Raw genomic sequence first — 12816 nt, 5'->3', positions numbered from 1 at the left:
GGATCTTATTCTCAGCCAAAAGATGTGAAAATACTGACTCTTACCGGACAAGATGGACCTCGGTTTAGGGAGGTCAATGAAGCATGTGCATCAGCCTGCCGGCCCCGGTAAAGGATCACTCAACTCAGGGAGGGGTGCTTCTGTCTTGCAGGAAGAGGAAAAAACCTTCAGCTGTTTCCCCAGACCGAATCACACAGGAGGGCGGTGGTCAGATTCAACTTGGCTTTTACCAGACACTAAATCTGAGAGTATTGACTCAGTAGAAAAAAAGGAATAAGATCCTCATAGTGAAGTAGGTCCAAAAAGATTATTTATTAAAAAGTCACTTAAAGTGTCACAGCAAGTAAAAATATATCTATATTCCACAGCAAATGTTCATATCAAAGTAGAAAAAAGGTATATATTAAAAATTAGGAAAAAACAACGCAAAAAAAAGGTTTAAGAAAAAAGAGCCAAGGATCAAACCTAAAGGCTGAATAATATGAGTGTGATGGCGTAGGAAATGCTCCACCCGACGCGTTTCCCCAAAAATGCCTTCAACTGGAAACGGAGAATTAAGACTTAAGAGGACCTGTCATGCTTTTTTTTATTAAGATCCGACAGTGTAAGTCATTCCACAAGCGGGCGTAACTTTGAAGCGTGACATGTTGGGTATCAATTTACTCTGCGTAACATTATCTTTCACAATATAAAATAATTGGGCTAACTTTACTGTTGTCTTACTTTTTAATTCAAAAATTAAATTTTTATCCCAAAAAAGAGCGCTTGTAAGACCGCCGCGCAAATACGGTGTGGCAAAAAGTATTGCAACGACCGCCATTTTATTCTCTAGGGTGTTAAAAAATATATATATAATGTTTGGGGGTTCTATGCAATTTTCTAGCAAAAAAATACGTTTTTAACTTGTAAACACCAAATCTCAGAAAGAGGCTCAATTCTTAAGTGGTTAAGGATAAACCTGTGAATCCATCCCGGCTTCTATGTGTTTTCCCCCATAATTCCCTGCTACTAATAGCATATAGTTGGTGTTTTATAGTCATAGAGATCACAGTTGGTGCTCTTCCACCCTTTCCTTGGCATCTTCAACATTCTTGGTCTTGGAAATCCTTACAGTCTTCATATGGGAGTAGAAAATAAAGGCCCCTATAAGTATTATGATCCCAGATGCCAACAGACGAATTATGTTCTGTAACGTGTAATCCGCGTCCTTTTTACCTTAAAAAAAAAAAAAAAAAAAAAAGGAACATATGAAATAGCTATCACCATTAAAGTATAACTCAAGGGAAAACATTTTTTGTTTTGTTTTGGGTAGAGTGGAGAGCGGTATCAACCCAAAACCAAAGATGTAAAGTATTTCAGAAAAATCAATAATTATTTGTGGTGGCTGCATACGTTTTCTTTTTTTAAGGCTTTTTTTTCTCTGTTTTCACCTGGAGACCTGGCAAGTAACATCATTCCTGTGTTAGAGTGCCCCAATCTGGAAGGATAAAAGGCGGCACAGAAGATAGCAGCATTGTTAATCTGGGAGGATGTGAGTGTTAGATGGAACAGCAGATTTAGATACACTAACAAATTAACCACTTACGGACCGCCCGCCACAGGTTTACGTCGCTACTTTGAAGAGGAATACTGTTGTAGCTAGCTGCTGCCATAACCCCAATATCCTCTTCTTCAGCGGGCAGTCTGCTTTCAGATAAAAGTGGTCTCTGCGGCGGATTCGCTGCTAGATCACTTTTATCGGTGTCCCGCCGCGCTCTGGTGCCCTCCGCTGCTTTGAATACTGGGCAGGAAGGGAGTTGCGGCCATGACGTCACTGGTTGCTGGATGCTAGGGGGCTCTAGCAACCAGTGACCAAGAGTAGAGTCAGGTGGAGGTGAAAGTGGGGGCAGAGCCGGAGCCAGTGCTGCCATGGCTCAGTCCGTCCCTGTCCTTTGCATTCCGGACCAGAACATACTGCACCCACTCGGTAAGAGAATCGGGGCTTTGGGCCCCAGACTCTGGGCTATAGTCCTAATAGCTACCCCCTAGTGACGCCACTGCCTAGACCACCCTCTCTCTTGGACAGATACGTGACATTCTTTGTGATAAGGTTCAGTCTGTTCACCCACAACATCTAGAAGAACACACTATATGCTTTAGCATAGAGAGGCATTGGTAACATGCGTACAAACCTGACGCAAAGACTGGAATCAGGTAAGCCTTAAAGGAACACTAAAGGCAGAATAATTTTTTGGGTAAAATTACAAACATGTTATACTTACCTCCACTGTGCAGTTCGTTTTGCACAGGGTGTCCCCGAACCCGGTCTTCTGGGGTCCCTCGGCGGCTGTCTCGGCTCCTCCTCGCAAGAGCTTTCCACCTTAATGCGAGCTCCCTCGCATGGTGGAAAGCTTTTGCGAGCGCACTCCCGTGATACAGCGGCGGCCATAGCTGCCGATTGTATCACTCGGCCCCGCCCCGGCACGCAGCGTCATTAGATGTGATTGACAGCAGCGCCAGCCAATGGCTGCGCTGCTATCAATACGTCCAACCTAGCCAATCAACGGGCAGGCTGGGAACCGAACAGGATGACAGTGACGCACGCAGGATTTCAAGGGGTGAGGTAAGTAAAACAGGGGCTCGGGGAGAGCGGTGCTGTCGGATGTTTTTTCACCTTAATGCATAGGATGTGGACCCCCACCAGAACTAGTGTCCCCGTTGAAAGATTTCCCCTCTTTTACTTTTCAGGGGCCAACCCAACATTTGGGATTTTCTTTTACTTTCAATGATAATGGCCAACCGGACATATAGAGGGGGAAACTCCTTATTGGGGGCACAGACAGCAATACAAACTGGCAGGTGTTCTAATCCTCCTCCACTCTATCCAAAACTAAACTTTAGTTATACTTATTTTTTTTCTCTAAGGCATATGGAAAGGTTCTAGGAGACTAAGGCCGCGTACACACGGTCGGTCAAAACCAATGTATACGGACTGAAGGACCGTTTCATCGGTCCAAATCGATGGTGTGTGGGCACCATCGGTCAGTTATCCTTCGGTCAAAAATTTTAGAACTTGCTTTTAAATTGAACCGATGGACGCCTAACCAATAGGTCAAAACCGACGGTTAGTATGCAAAAGCATTGGTTAAAAACCTGCGCATGCTCAGAATCAAGTCGACGCATGCTTGGAAGCATTGAACTTCATTTTTCTCAGCACGTCGTTGTGTTTAACGTCACTGTGTTGGACTCTATCGTTTTTTTTAACTGATGGTGTGTAGGCACATCAGACCATCAGTCTGCTTCATCGGTTAACCGATGAGAACGGTCCTTCGGACCGTTCTCATCGGATGGACTGATCGTGTGTACGTGGTCTAATCCTCTTGCCTTTCTTTCCCATCCAGAAAAATTCACTTTTCCTGGTTGATCTTGGGTGCAGAAGCTTGAAAGTACCGTGACACCAGAGAGACCTTCTCCTCTGCTTTATCTGTCCCAGTGATTATTATTATTATTGTACATGATGCACATCCTATGCATAGGTCACAACCTTCAAAGGCAACTTATCCAGGAGCCCCACCAGTACCCCACAGAATGTGTCACTCCCTAGCTTCCTTATGAACGAGTTGATCGCAACCACCTCTGTTCTCTGTCACCATTTAGCATTGGGCATTGGTTATATCCCTCACAGTATTGTCCTGGGATTTTAACACAATCCTGGCATCCCTTGGATCCAGGATTCGTCCAGAAGCCAAGTGTTGGAGTACTTGTTCCAACACCGTGCTCCAGCTCTAATTAGTTTCTGTACCAAGAGTACTTACCTGTACCAAGAGTCTTTAGAGTCCTGGCAACAGGAGCAGGAGGGACAGAGCAGCAATGCAAGGTAAGAGTTGTACACTGACACCAATGTTTAACCCCACCCCGGCTGGTCATATTGTTTTGCCACAAACTGGGCACTATTTTCTACCCCTACCGGGTGCAGGGCACTCTTGTTCTCCTCCAACCCCACTGGGCACCACTTTTCACACTCAATGGGTAATATTATTCTCCCCACCCTCTGCTAGGCACTGGCCTTTCTTACAACCCCCTGCTGAGCACCGTTGTCCCCTATTCCTCTCCAGGCACTATTGTTCCCCAATTGGGCACTAATGTTTCTCCCCACTTCTTGCTAAGCACTGCTGTTTTCTCCCACCTCTTTTGAACACTATTGTTCTTCCTAAACCTACACTGGACCCAAAAAGTTTTAGTCTATAAGTATAGATATAGCATCAGTAACTGTATGTAATACATATTTAAGTTCACTTTTTTCATAACTGATGGGGAAACAATCACCTCTTATCTGGACTAAGACATTGTCACTCCTCTTAGAAATGTTGAATGTAGATCTCACTTCACAGAAATAATTCCCGGAATCCTCCAGCTGAGCAAAGCGGATACCATAATGATTATATAAACTGAATTCCTGAACATTACGTCCATCTCTATAGAATGCAAACTGCAGTTCTGTCCTCTGTCTGAGCGGACTGAGACTTGGGTTACATGTCAGGGTCACGTTGTCACCTTTTAGGACTTCAAAGGTGCTTATATTTATCACTGGGGTGAAAAACAGCTCTAAAAATAAGTAATAAAAAACATCATGTGAAATTTTTGTAAAATGTATCTGTCTCTGATTAATATCAATGCATTTTTTCTAAAATGTCCCAAGAAATTTGACAAAGACAAAATCAGTTTTGGAGTCAATTAGAAATTGGTAGTGTGTAGCCAGGAGCCAGCTATCTTACCTGCAGTATCAGAAGACACTTTGCAACATTGCTGCAGTGAAACTGTTTCCCTCTAGTGGCAGCAAAGACTGTGTCATCACATCCTGCCAACAGAATGATCAACACCAGGAAGCAAAGTATACAGAGAGGAGAGAAGAACAGACTGCTGGGAGAGGATATAAAAAGGCTTATCTAGGCCTATATTGCTTTCTTGGGACCCCGGCCTGGATCTGTAAGCAGTGACTCTGTGTGTCTGTATGTGCTGTGACCGAGTCGCGGCCTATGCAACGAAAGAGTCACCCCACGTGTATCCTTGAAGCATCTGTGGACAACACAGCTTTACTATTCAGCAGCAGCTTGGAGGCTGCTCCTGCTCCATCCACACTACCTGTAAATCAGATCAGGATAGGCCGTGGTGCGGTTCGACAGAGGTCGGACAACATCCCCTGAGCCAGTAACCGCAGGGAGATCCTGAAAAGCCATCACCATCTTCATCTACCTTCTATCAGTGAAAAATCTTGCAAACAATGGTCTCACAGTTAAGTTCCAGGGTGATGAATGCACATTTCACAATAATAGGTACTCCATTCGAAATGTGGCATGGATCAAAGCCTATCATAGTAATCATAGAGTGTTTGAATGTAAGGCATATGTCTATATTACAAGTGAAAAGCGAGCCAAGCTGGAGAACGGAGCCATAGAGGGAATTCTAGTATGCTACAGCAAACAAACTAAGGGTTACAGAATCCTACATCCAAAGACTGAGAAAATGACAATAAGCCATAGTGTTTATTTTGATGAGAGCCCATCACCAGAAACATCGATCCCTGAAAGCTGTGAAGCGAATATGCCAAACAAACCAGAAGAAAAGGTCGACCAAAGCAAACCTGTGCAGGAGTCAGAAGAAGAGGTGGAACTCACAATGTCTAAATAAAGTTCCCCACCAGATACTAGACATGTGCACACTGAAATATTTTGTTTCGTAATTTCGTTTTTGTCCGAAAAATACATTTATTTAGTTACTCCCGAAATTTGTTTTTATTTATTAAATTTTTCGTAAAAAAAATGCATTCGTCCGAAAATCCAAATTAAGGTCGAATCTGTCATTGAAGGCTTATGGTGTCTGTTGAATGTTCGAAGAAGAAGAAGAAGAAGAAGAAGAAGAAGAAGAAGAAGAAGAAGAAGAAGAAGAAGAAGAAGAAGAAAAAAAAAACCAACAGAATCTTAAAAAAATGAAAAATTTTGAATCTTCATGTCTCTCTATGTCAAATCTTTTCTCTCTATGTTGAATCTTTTCTCTCTGTCTAATCTTTTGTCTTTATGTAGAATAATATTGGACTAATAGAGTTAAGGTTAGGTACAATTAAGGTCGAACCTGTCATTGAAGGCTTATGGTGTCTGTCGAATGTTCTAAGAAGAAGAAGAAGAAGAAAAAAAAAAAAGAAAAGAAAAGAAGATTCGATAGAATCTTAAAAAAAAAATTTGGACTCTTCATGTCTCTCTATGTCGAATCTTCATGTCTCTATGTTGAATCTTTTCTCTCTATGTCAAATCTTTTCTCTCTATGTCGACTCTATGTCGACGCCGTACGCAAACGACGTAAACTGCGTACGCAGGGCTCGCGTAACGTTGTGAATCGGCGTTAGTATGCAATTTGCATACTATACGCTGACCACTACGGGAACGCCCCCTAGCGGCCATCGCAAGAATGCAGCCTAAGATATGCGGGCATAAGAGCCTTATGCCACGCATATCTTAGGCTGCAGTCGGCGTAACGAGCTTTCTGAATACAGAACACTCGTTACGCCCGGGCAAGTAAGCAATTGCGCTGCGTAACTATGGTTACGCAGGCGAAATTGCTCTCTGAATCCGGGCCAAAAGTCTGAAGCCTCGTACACACGATCGGACATCTGACGGAATCTAATCCGATGGATTTTTTCGTCGGATATCTGATGAAGCTGACGTTCATTAGTCTTGCCTACACACCATCAAAAATTTGACCGTGCCAAAACGCGGTCACGTAAAACACTACGACGTGCTGAGAAAAATGAAGTTCAAAACAAAAACTGCCAAGGGGGTGAATACTTTTGCAAGGCATTGTAGATGATGGCTCATTAATTCATTATTAAATACTGACACAAATCTGATTTGGGTTTTTGAAATACAACAAAAATCCTTTGGTTGGTCTTGTAGTTGACTCACCATTTATCTTGACCAACATCTCCTGACTCCTCTTCCTTACACTGTTGGTTGCAGTTGACACTTCACAGGAATATTTCCCAGAGTCCTTCACCTGAGCGGACTGAACTCCATACTGATTATATGAAGTGGATTCTTCGACATTCCGTCCATCTTTGTGAAAAGCAAATTTCAGTTGTGTCCTCGGTCTGAGAGGGCTGAGACTAGTGTCACATGTCAGGGTCATCTCATCACCTTCTACCGCCGGATACGGGGTCACCTTTATCTCTGGAATTTCAAATAGATCTAAAAAAATAATCAAATAAAAAAACAGTAATAGTAATATATCTTCTGTATTGATCATTACTGAGTACAGAATCCACTTCACCCCTGTACAAAATTATTCAGGTGTATTATTTTGGACTTGGGGCTTTCCTTTATTTAACCTCATCTCTTTCATGTGAGTAAATTCTAAGGCCCGGATTCAGAAAGATTTTACGCTGGCGTATCTATTGATACGCCGCGTAAGTTTTAAGATGCGCCATTGTATCTCTGCGCAGTATTCTTAAAGCTAGATACGCCTGAAATCTGGCTTCAGCCGACCGACGTAAGTCTTAGTACGCCGTCGTATCTTGGGTGCATATTTACGCTGGCCGCTAGGGGCGCTTCCGTTGATTTACACGTTGAATATGCAAATGACCTAGATACACCGATTCACAAACGTAGTTCCGTCCGGCGCATCTATATACGCCGTTTACGTAAGGCGTCGGTCCGGTGTAACTTTACCCCTCATAAAGCAGGGGTAAGTCATGTTAGGTATGGACGTTGGAAACGTCGGAACAGCGATGTATTTTACGTCGTTTGCGTAAGTCGTCCGTGAAAAGGGATGGGCGTAGGTTACGTTCACATCGACTAAACATTGAGCCGGTGGACAAAATTCGACGTGATACTGAGCATGCGCGGGAAGTGGGGGAGCGGAAGTGCTGACCCAGAAGGAGAAGAGGATCAAAGGCAAGCAAGGCTATTATGAAGGAGGCCAGTGTGAGAGCTTCAACCAGGCCACACAGTCTGTGGGGAGGGAGTCACTGATGTAATGGGGATAGTGAATATACTAAGGTAAGGGAGGACACTCATATAAAGGTTCCCCCTTATATCAGTAACTCTCACTTACCTTAGTGTATTCACTATACAGAAGGTGGTTGGTGGTCACCAGAGCCCCCCCCCCCCCAAATTCAGAGTTTGCAGAGTTTCCCCTAAAGCAGTGTCCTCAGAGTTACCCTTTATTTTAGAGTCTGCAGGATTCCCCCTAAGGCCTCGTACAGACGACCGGATCAGTCCGCTGGACAGGATTCCAGCGGATAGATTTTGTAGCATGCTACAAAATTTTTATCCGCTGGGAATCCGTCGGCTGGATTTTTATCCGCCGGGAAATCCAGCCGACTGATCTATCCCAGCGGATAAAAATTTTGTAGCATGCTACAAAATCTATCCGCTGGAATCCTGTCCAGCGGACTGATCCGGTCGTCTGTACAGACTCACCGGATCAGTCCGTCCGCTCCCCTCCCTCGCATGCGTCGTAATGATTCGACGCATGCGTGGAAGTATTTACCTTCCAGCGTCGCGCACGTCGCCACGTCATCGTCGCGGCGACGGCGCGACACGTCACCGCGGATGTATTCCGCGCGGATTTCGATCTGATGGTGTGTACAGCCATCAGATCCAAATCCGCCAGAGGATTTATCCGCTGGAAACGGTCCGGCGGACCGTTTTCAGCGGATATCCTCTCGTGTGTACGGGGCCTTACAGTGCAAGGGGGGACTCTGCAGACCTGAATGTATAGAGGAACTTTGATGTAAAGGGGGAATGCTGTGGGCCATGATGTAAGGGGGAATTCTGCGGACTCTGTTGTAAGGGGAGCACTGGTGACCCTCATAGTTCCCCTTTACACCAGAGTCGACAGCATTCCCCCTTACATCATGGTCCACAGCATTCCTCTTTACATCAGAGTACCCCTTTACATCCAAGTCTGCAGAATTCCCCCTTGCACTGGTGTAAGGGGAAACTCTGTGGACTCTTGTTTAATGGGGGTGGGGGGGGGGGGTGATATGGTGATCAGAGACCGTTACATCAGAGTTATCTTTTACATCAAAGTGTTTCCCTTTACATCAGGATCCACAGAGTTCCCTCTTACACTGAACCCTGAGGACTCTGATGTAAAGGAAGTGGACTTTGATGTAAGTGTGAACTCTGTTGTAAGGGAGAACTCTGTGAAATGCGATGTAAAGGGGAACTCTGATGTAAGGGGAAACTCTGTGGAGTCTGATGTAAGTGGGGAAACTCTGATATAAGAGGGGAACTCTGATGTAACCATAGGGTTCATCCTGACTGCTGCACTCTATATGTTGTTTTGCAAGTTACTTACTCCTGACTCCTGCACTCTATACATTACAGATATGTTGTACATTACATAGTCCTGACCAAGGTGTTCATTGTCCCAATAGTTGCTGTTTTTAATGAAGTTCTTCTAGATAGGCTCAGTCAGTCAAGTTTTTTGTGTGCTTGAAAACATATGTAATAGAAATGTTTAAAGTAGTTTGAAAGCCTTAAGTTTTTTCATGATATTGGCCCGGATTCAGGGAGATTTGCCCCTTATTTGCGGAGGCGCAGGGCAGCGTTTTTGCCCTGCGCCCCCGCAAATTTCCTGCGCTACCCATGATTCACGGAGCAGTAGCTCCGTAAATTGCGTGTGCGCTGTGTAAACTTGCCCTGCGTAAGGGCGCCTAATGTAAATGATCCCGTAGGGGGCGGGAATCATTTAAATTAGGCGCGCTCCTGCGCCGAGCGTAGAGCGCATGCTCCGTCGGGAAACTTTCCCGACATGCATTGCGGCAAATGACGTTGCAAGGACGTCATTTGCTTCAAAGTGAACGTGACTCTCGTCCAGCGCCATTCACGAATCACTTACGCAAATTACGTAAAAATCGAACGTCGCAACGCGGGAACGACGGGTATACTTTAGCATTGGCTGCCCCTGCTATTAGAAGGGGCAGCCTTACGCTAAACATGCCGTACGGAAACAACGTAAATTGCGTACGCAGGGCTCGCGCAACATTGTGAATCGGTGTTAGTATGCAATTTGCATACTATACACTGAGCACAATGGGAGCGCCCCCTAGCGGCCATCGCAAGAATGCAGCCCAAGATATGCATGGCATAAGAGCCTTATGCCACGCAGATTTTAGGCTGCAGTCGGCGTTACGATGTTCCTGAATCAGGAGCATTCGCTACGCCGGAGCAAGTAAGCAATTGCGCTGTGTAACCTATGGTTACACAGGCGCAATTGCTTCTTGAATCCAGGCCATTGAGTTCTATGCATTAGGGTGAAAAACCTTCTGTGCTGCAACATCCTCCAGCCCCCCCCCCCCTTTTTCCTTCTTAAATCCGACCCATTTTAGCGATGTGCACAAGTGCAGCATCTCCCTCCTAATTGGACTGATTGATAGCAGTGGAAGCTCCTGTCAATCAAAAGCTGTGACATGGGAGCGGGTCCGATTCCCTCTGTGTCAATGGATGCGGCAACGGAACTCAAGAGCAAGCATGTACGGATGCTCCCAGGGAAAGTGGGTTTCTGTGGGAGCACCCATCAAAGAGCGTCAGTGGGGGGCCCCAGAAGAAGAGGATTAGGGCTGCCCTGTGCAAAAGCATTGCACAGGGCAAGTAAGTATAGGGATGTTTGTTGTTAAGTTTGAAATAAAATCAAGGGTTTAATACCACTTTAAGCTTTTTTAAATAGAACATTTGTCCTGAGGTGTATTTGTGTATTGCCTGCAGACCCCCATCAACCTAAAAGCACCCCCCTATGTTAAGGGCATGTGGCCTAGTATGGTTTAAGGGGGGCACTCTCTCCCCCCCCCTTTTCCTGGCGTGCCAGGCTGCATACTCAGATAGAGTCTGGTATGGATTTTGGAGGGAACCTCACGCCACAAAGTCCGTTTGAAGGCCATTTTTTTCTTTAGAAATTTCAGTTTTGCTGCAGCAGGTTCTATACATGTTACAGATATGTAAACAGTGTTTGCACCACACATGGGAAGTATCGCCATGAACACTAGAATGAGAGCAATAATTCTAGTGCTAGACCTCCTCTGTAACTCTAAATAGATAGGCCCGGATTCACATACATCGGCGCATATTTATGCCGGCGTAGCATATCTAATATACGCTACGCCGACGCTGCGCACAGAGGCAAGCCCTGGTTTCATAAAGCACTCGCTGATAAAGATACCCTGGGCTTCCTCGGCATAAGCTAGCGTAGGTGGAAGTGGGCGTGAGCCATGCTAATGAGGCGAGACCCCATGTAAATGAAGGACTGAGCGTAATAAAGATACGAATAACGTACGGCGCATGCACCGTCCCGTGGACGCATCCCAGTGCGCATGCTCAGAATCACGTCGAAACAACTGCCTAATATATGTCGAATCACTGCCTACAACGTGAACGTAACCTACGCCTAGCCCTATTCATGTTCTACGTAAACGACGTAAAATCCGACGACTGTGTTCCCTGGTCCATTCCTTAACATGACTTGCACCTCCTATATGGGGAATAACTTTACGCCGGACGTACGACTTACGCAAACTGCGTATATTATGCGCCGGGCGCAACTACGTTCATGAATCGACGTATCTCCCTCATTTACATGTTCAAAACGTAAATCAATGGGAGCGCCCCTTGCGGCCATCGTAAATATGCGCCCACTGTACGACGGCGTAGGAAAGTTACGTCTGTCGGAAGAAGCCTATTTTCAAGCGTATCTAGTTCTGTGGGCACGGCGCATAGATACGATGGCGCATATTTACACTTACGCGGCGTATCTCGAGATACGTCGGCGTAAGTGTTTTGTGAATCCGGGCCATTGTGTTTGTGTGCACTAAAATTAGCATATTTTACAGTGAAATTATGAAATACAATTTTTCCACCATTTTATTCTTCAGGGACTCTGCTTTCAGAAAATATATAGGGGCAGATCCACAAAAGAATTACGCCGGCGTATCTATTGATACGCCGGCGTAATTTTAAATTTCCTGCGTCGTATCTTTGTTTTGTATCTTCAAAACAAGATACGACGGCATCTCGGGTCGATCCGACAGGCGTACGTCTTAGTACGCCGTCGGATCGAAGATGCAATTTATCGGTGGCCGCTAGGTGGCGTTTCCGTCGAATTCCGCGTTGAGTATGCAAATTAGCTAGTTATGGCGATCCACGAACGTACGTTCGGCCGGCACATTTTTTTACGTCGTTTGCGTTCGGCTTTTTCCGGCGTATAGTTAAAGCTACTGTTATGAGGCGTACTCAATGTTAAGTATGGCCGTCGTTCCCGTGTACAAATTTGAAATTTTTACGTCGTTTGCGTAAGTCGTTCGCGAATAGGGATTTACGTATAATGACGTCACCGTCGTGAGCATTGGCTTGTTCCGGGTTAATTTCGAGCATGCGCACTGGGATACCCCCACGGACGGCGCATGCGCAGTTTAAAAAAAACATTGTTTACGTCGGGTCAAGACGTATTTAAATAAAACACGCCCCCATCACAGAGATTTGAATGCCGCGCCATTACGCCGCCAAAGATACACTACGCCGTCGTAACTTACGGCGCGGATTGTTTGTGGATTTGAAAAAAAAAGTAAGTTACCGCGGCGTAGTGTATCTTAGATACGCTACGCCTGGCGCATAAATGCGCCGCTGTAGGTGGATCTGCCCCATAATGTTTGGGAGTGTAACTAATCTTCAGGATTAAAATGTGCATTTGAAATGGATATAATAAAACATTTTGGCTATCCAAATGATAGATATGTAGAGATTCCGTGACTTACTGTGTATGGAGATAGAAGCTTCATCTGTGTAAGTT

The 12816-nt window shown here is 45.1% G+C and overlaps 1 protein-coding gene across 1 annotated transcript in view; it reads right to left on the bottom strand.

Moving 5' to 3' along the window:
* Positions 1-1045: 1045 nt before the first annotated feature.
* LOC120920116 (titin-like) overlaps positions 1046-12816 on the bottom strand; it is a 122899-nt gene continuing 111128 nt past the window's right edge. Inside the window, exons 12-14 of the mRNA XM_040332029.1 lie at positions 6936-7217; positions 4306-4584; positions 1046-1215 (exon numbers count right to left, since the gene is read on the bottom strand). Coding sequence (XP_040187963.1) covers positions 1046-1215; positions 4306-4584; positions 6936-7217 — 731 coding nt within the window. The remainder of the gene's footprint in view (positions 1216-4305; positions 4585-6935; positions 7218-12816) is intronic.

Source organism: Rana temporaria, chromosome 13 (genome assembly GCF_905171775.1).
Source record: "Rana temporaria chromosome 13, aRanTem1.1, whole genome shotgun sequence".
NCBI lineage: Eukaryota > Metazoa > Chordata > Amphibia > Anura > Ranidae > Rana > Rana temporaria.
Note: the sequence above shows the minus strand (reverse complement) of the source record. Positions and strands in the feature narration are given on the sequence as shown.